The sequence below is a fragment of the Brassica oleracea genome, unplaced genomic scaffold (assembly GCF_000695525.1).
Source record: "Brassica oleracea var. oleracea cultivar TO1000 unplaced genomic scaffold, BOL UnpScaffold00810, whole genome shotgun sequence".
Taxonomy (NCBI): domain Eukaryota; kingdom Viridiplantae; phylum Streptophyta; class Magnoliopsida; order Brassicales; family Brassicaceae; genus Brassica; species Brassica oleracea.
Genome location: NW_013617463.1, coordinates 76,201 through 82,987, shown reverse-complemented (window position 1 = coordinate 82,987; position 6,787 = coordinate 76,201). Strand labels below are relative to the sequence as shown.

At 42.2% G+C, this 6,787-nt stretch overlaps 1 protein-coding gene across 1 annotated transcript; it reads right to left on the bottom strand.

Moving 5' to 3' along the window:
• Positions 1 to 4,321: 4,321 nt before the first annotated feature.
• LOC106320114 lies at positions 4,322 to 5,015 on the bottom strand. Its single transcript, XM_013758480.1, has 2 exons — positions 4,452 to 5,015; positions 4,322 to 4,336 (listed from the first exon to the last, which is right to left on the bottom strand). The coding sequence occupies exons 1-2, from the start codon at positions 5,013 to 5,015 to the stop codon at positions 4,322 to 4,324; spliced, it is 579 nt and encodes a 192-aa protein (XP_013613934.1).
• Between the last annotated feature and the right edge of the window lie 1,772 nt (positions 5,016 to 6,787).

Here is a 6,787-nt window from a genome sequence, read left to right as displayed (position 1 = left end):
ATTTTTTATTTCGCAGGAAAAGATAAATGTCAAGTTTCCGAAGATAATCATGAACGGTGATGAAAAATGGAAAAGCCCGTCTCGCGACGAATCCGGCCCAGGAAGAGGTGCAAACCGACCTAGAGAGAGTATATAAGGAGGGCTTAAGGCGAGGAGCAAGGGAGAGCTTTCTCAAAGCAAACTTAATACATTGAGTAATTTAGGCATTTTTCCGTTTTTACTATCGAGCTGCGACTCGACTAGGTTAGAACTTAGGTGGCTAGACTAGCGAACGTACCGACAGCTCTCGTGGCCTAGGATCTTACATGTTGTTCACGCTCAAACGCGAATTCGGAAATAAGACCTCTTTGTTCTCTTTTCGCTCTTTTACGATTTATTACTTTCGACTCTTTCATATTGATTGTGTTGTGCGTGGCCCAGCAGATAACCGGGACCTTCAGGGAAGGCTGCGTTAGTTTGGCTTTCCTCCGATTAACAAATTTCGACGGTGTGAATTCCGGTTCCCACAAGCTTCCCCTAGACAGTCTCTATTATATCACTTAGCCCATCTTTTGTGTACCATATGGGCATCTATTCTCAAACCAGGGTTCTTATTTTCTTTATTTAGATACGCTGATTGCCTATCATGTTTTAGGCAACATATGTACGCTATGTTGACAATTCCCAGGCTTCTAAACTTTTAAGCTATGTTTTATTACCTCTTAAGCTACTACGTATGACTTACAAATCCTCCACATAGTAGCATTATGCATTCATAATGAATATCTTCGTCCACGTCCACGAAGTCACATTATGCATTCATAGTGCTACTACAGATTTTTCAGGCAATTTTCACACTAAATTAGAACTCTATAATTTTGTTAATTCTTATTGAAAATGTAAAATCCACTTGGCCTTATATATTCATTTTAAAAACAATTAATGACAAAAAGCACACACTCACAAGGCGGACCTCACCTCTTCCTTTGTTTTACTTTAAACTTTTACCCAAAAAACCCCAAATCGAGTCGACAATTAGGTTTGAGTAGGTGATTTCGCCTGCAGCATCCAAACCCAACCTCACAATGAGCTCCTCTTCCTCTTCATCTCGTTCCAACTCACGAACAACATTGGGCATACCCACTCGCTGTTGGTGTGGGTCGAAGCTGACAACATTCGGTGCTCAGACAAAAGAAAATCTCTACCGTCGTTTCTACAGATGCGAAATCGGCGTCAAGGTATCCTCTCACTTTTCCAAATTACATACTTTTAGTCAATACCTCATACTTATATAGTTGTCTGAGCACCCCCATGTGCTGGTTTCCTTCAACAGAAACAGTCCGAGCACCATTTGTTCAAATGGATAGACGAGGCAATTATCGATGAGATTAATATGCTTGATTCGAAACAATGCCAGCTTCAGGTAGATGTACAAACTTTCAAGAACACAATGACACAGCGTCTTCAAGACCATGGCAAACACATCGATGAGGCCTTGCTCGAGATGAAAAGGTTTATGCATGACCAAACCGCCATGCTTGCTGAAATAAAGCGGTGTTCCACTCAAGACAATGCCACTCCAGTCACTGAAGCCAGTTTAGCTTCACTAACAAATGCAACATATGTTACTAAATCGCCGTCCACATTCTCAACATTGCTGCTGCAGCAATGGCGTTAGGGACCATGGCTTGGCTGTATGCAAAACTCAGCAACTAAAAATTGTTGTTCTTAACTATGTCTTTTAAATGATGTTTTTAACTATGTCTTTTCTAAATATTGTTGTCAAAACTAAGCACCTTATGTTATGTCTCCATTCATGATATGATCTCTACCATTAATCTATGCAATGCAACTTATTTCCATCTATTTTATATCACACATGCACTCTAATAATCAACCACAACATTTATCGGCCAAATTTTATACAGCCTAACTCGTCCACATCCAAATTAACCAGTCTTACTCCAACTCAAATTTCACATTTTTCCAAGATATATTCGACACTAAAACATAACATTCACAACAGTTTGGGAATATATAACACCCCATGGGAACCACACATGTTTAATCCATAAAAGTGGTTGTTAACCATCAGCTTGCGATTCAACAAAAGATTAACTTAAAAAAACATCATAATTCATCCATGCTTTAGTTCAAAACAATGAGTTCCAAATAACATGGGAATAAAACATTCTTTCACCCTACAAACGAACAAGAATGGATTTCAAACAATATAAAAGCAGGCTCCCAAAAAAACTCCTCTTCATCCCGCTCTAACATTTAGCTCACCCATTCCAATCCAAAAGATACCCTTATTGCACGACCTTATATGGGGACTGTGAAGTTAGTCCTGTTGTGTCCTTCACAACTGCACCTCCCACATCTATTCTTAACAACTTTCTTCTTAGCCACGTGCAAACCCCATCACAATCACATTACCAATCTAACTCAAGAACAACATTACAATATCCACTTACTTAGATATTATTAAAACTCATTAAGAAGATAGACATCTCAAAGGCAATCGATTATGTCCAGTGGTCATTTCTGATCAACACTCTGAAAGCAATGGGACTCCTGGGGAAGTTTATACATTGGATAACCATGTGTATCTCATTTGCTTCATTCTCGGTGCAAATAAACGGAGAGCTTGCAGGTTACTTTCAGAGTACAAGAGGGTTGAGGCAGGGATGTTCTTTATCACCGTACCTCTTTAGGATCAGTATGAATGTCTTATCGAAAATGATTGACGAAGCAGATAGCAAGGAGAAGATTGGATACCATCCAAGATGTAAGAACATCAACCTTACTCATTTATGCTTCGCAGATGACCTGATGGTTTTCTCTGATGGGACAAAGAGATCAGTGGAGGGTATTTTTGATGTCTTTAAGGAGTTTGATAAGATGACGGGGTTAAAGATAAGTCTGGAGAAATCTACGTTGTTTATGGCGGGCATCTCAAGTCAGAACCAAGAAGATACTCTACATCAATTCCCATTTGGAACTGAATCACTCCCCGTACGTTATCTTGGGTTGCCTCTGTTGACAAAGAATATGACAGTATTGGATTTTCTTCCTCTTATTGAGATAATCAGGAAAAGGATCAACTCTTGGACGAATAGATTTTTATCATATGCAGGAAGATTGCAATTGATAAACTTTGTGATTACCAGTCTCTCAAACTATTGGATGGCGGCATTCAGACTCCCTAGTGCTTGTATCAAGGAAGTTGAAAGACTCTGCTATGCGTTCCTATGGTCTGGACCGGATCTAAATGGGAAGAAAGCTAGAGTTTCTTGGGCAGACGTGTGTAGGCCTAAGCAAGATGGTGTGGTCTGGGAGTGAGAAGATTGAAAGAAGTGAATCTTGTTTGCAGTTTAAAGCTAATATGGAGAATCCTCTCAGCAGATACTCTCTGGGTTAATTGGATAAAGGCTTACTTGATAAGGAAGGGATCACTGTGGTCAATTAAAGAAACAACGCAAGCAGGCTCTTGGATGTGGAAAAAGATCCTAAAGTGCAGAGAAGTGGCAAAACAGCTATACAGAGTGGAAGTAAAGAATGGTACGAAAACTTCGTTTTGGCATGAGTCGTGGTCGCAGTTGGGTTCCTTGAAAGATCTTTTAAACGACAGAGGTTAAATTGATTTGGGAATCTCCATAAATGCAAGAGTGGAAGAGTGTATCAGACACAGAAGAAGGTTTCATCGGTTTCCAATTTTTAATCGAGTGGAAGCTGAGATAGAAAGCTACAAAGCCAATCTAATAGATGAAGAAGATGTCTCATTATGGAAAAATGGAAAGGGAGTTTATAGAAACTCTTTCTCAGCGAAGGAGACTTGGCAAGTGATAAGGATGAAGTACAAGAGTTGCTACTGGCATAAGATGGCTTGGTTTAAGCACGCAACACCAAAATTCTCCTTTGTTCTATGGACTGCAATGCATGAAAGGCTCCCAACTGGTGAAAGAATGAGTAGATGGAGTGGCAGTGTTAATACGGCTTGTATGCTTTGCCAAAATCCGCATGAGACATTGACTCATTTATTTTTTGATTGCCCATATTCTTCTCAGTTGTGGGAGACTTTGATGAAGAGATTTATGGGTATTCAATACACTTCAAGCTGGAGAGGTATAATAAGAGTGGCTTTGGATCATTCTCAGGGGAAGATCAAGCTGTTCACAGTGAGATATGTTCTTCAAACAGCTGTACACACCATTTGGAGAAAGAGAAACAGGAGAAGACATGGGGAAGTCTCCTCGCCAGTGAGTTTGTTGATCAAACTGATTGAAAAAAACATGAGGAACAAATTCTCCATTATAAGGATGAAGGGAGATAAAGAGTTTTAAGAAGGAATGAGCTATTGGTTCAGCACAAGATGAAGTTTATAGAAAGGAGATGAATTTTATTTTGCAATTTAGAAAAGTTACATTTGATGTAAAGCAAAGGATTTTTTCTTTTGAATTAAATTTAACATGTATCTCCCCTGTCGATGGTATACGTGTTTTGCGGCGCCTTCCTGGTTGTCTCTTCGTATTTGGCGGGTACAGAATCATACTGCTGACTTCTTCAGGTATATCAACATCCCTTGGATCACCCTGGGGGCTGATAACACCTAAGTATGTCTCCCTCCACACGGTCGTTTTGTACCAATGCCCACACAATGTGTCGTGAGGCACACCAACACCATCAGCTGCAAGCATAGCATGCCCACAAGGTATTTTCCTATTATCAAAATACTTACAACTACACTTTCTCTCAGGTAGCATTACCTTGTCTGATCTGCCAAACTTCCCCACAATCCGACTGCTCCAGCTATTATCTGCATTTATCTTGCTGCCTCTAACAGTTTCCATGTTCTTCGTCATCTGTTTGTCCACTTCCACGCTCACCAAACCTCTGTGTTTCTCTGCCTTCTTCCTTCTCGCACAGAACCACCTGGTCATCATTCTCTGAATGAATGTTACCAACTCCACTATAGCAGCTCCCCTACCCTCCAACAACGCCTTGTTAAGTTGTTCAGCTATATTGCTAGTCATAATGTTATACCTATTGTTAGGGGATTTTTGTGTAGGCTCTTTGTGAGTACTACGGAACGATGGACAAGCCGGTAAACCGAATGTATTTGAGGATGCTTGTAGGTATTTCGTAAGGATTTGAGAGAATAATGAAGAGAAAGACTTGAAGAGACGTTTTATTAGATAGAACAACAAGAATAAACGGGGTTACAAGGTATTGAAGAAGAACCCTAATTCTAGCCGTCTAGCTCTAGCCTCTAAGTCTTGGAGAAGTCGATCCCTTGCTTTAGGGTTTTAGTAGCTCTTATATAGTCGTCTAGGAGTCGGTTTCATCAGGTTAAACTCTTCCATATTCGGAAATATGGAAGGCTTTCCTTGTCGGAAGTTTTCCATTTTTTGGAAGGGAGCTCGGTTCCAGGGACCGAGCTCGGGGTTCCTTCCAGCGGGGACCTGGAGCATTCCCTTATCGGGGACCCGAGGGTCTGGGTCCTGCCTGGACGCTGGAGGAAATGATATCGGGGTATTTTTCCCCAACAGTTTGCCCCTTATTTTTCGATTTCGTCATCGAAGTCGGAGAATAACCTGTGCACTCAAGTCAACCGGGGTTGCTCATTCTCAGCAGGCTCCCCTTAGGCAGAACCCCGTTCCATTGATCTTGCTATCCTAGGTTCCACTCAAGCCGGAACTCATTCTGAACCCAGGTGAGGATCGATTCCTTCTTGTTTGACCGGAGTCTAGTAGTAATTCCTTCTATCTTCTGAAGATGGTGGGGCCGGAACTCTGATGTTAAGATGTGTACAGGCTGGAGAGAGTGGGAGAGATGATACTGGTAATGGGTTCCCCAAGATCTTGTTAGTTCTTCGGGTCCCCAGGACTGAGGGTATAGGTTCCCTTATCGTGCTTCGAGACTCGTTTTCCCGCGCAGTCTCACTTTTTTGCCGCGTGTAAGTCAATCTTAGGGTTTTTGATTTTGTTTCCCCGTTTTTGCTGCCTGGACTTTTCGGTTTCCTATTCTTTCTCACCAAAATCTCGCGAGATCTCCATTACTCAGGCCTAGGTCTTCATTCTCTCAGGTAACACTTTCTTTCTCCCCATCCTTTAATCCGAACCTTTTAGGATGACAAACTGACTAGATCTCGCCCTCGGCTCCTCTTCGATAGGTACTAGGGTTCACTCAACACGTAGGGTTGGAAACGAGGCCTGCGAGTCCATGGATTCCTCAGAATCTTCTCTGGACCTGACCACCGAAATAGAGGAACTCAGGAATGCTGCTATTGGAGTGGCTCCGCCTCCTCCGGGAGGAGACAGACTTTCGCCAGTGGGTCCTCTATCGGTAATAGGAGTAGAGGAGGTCGCAAACTGGAGAAAGAAGTTTTGTCTTCCCGACGACGTTACCATTCGGATCCCTGGTCCTTTTGATAGGGTTTCGGATTTTGAGCTGGGTGAGATCCCTGTATACGAAGGTTTCTTCGAATCGGGTTTCGGAGACCAGATTCCTTCTTTGGTGGCTGAGATTTCGAAGGCAGTGAAGATCTCCCCTGGACAGCTGAATCCTCCCTCCTGGAGGATCTTGATAGCTATGCAGAATCTCGGTGATCTTGAGGGTTTTACCGTTGGAGTCGCTGAAGTTCTATATTGTTATTCTATCTCTCCTTTGAACGGTGGGGGAGTTTAGGTATCATTTGCATCCTCGTGGAAAAGCGGTTCCTTTGGTTCCTGCTCGTCTGTCATTGGATGGGGACTCCTTTGCGGCCCTCCGCTCTCTTCAGGGTGACCTACTCCAGGTAGCATGC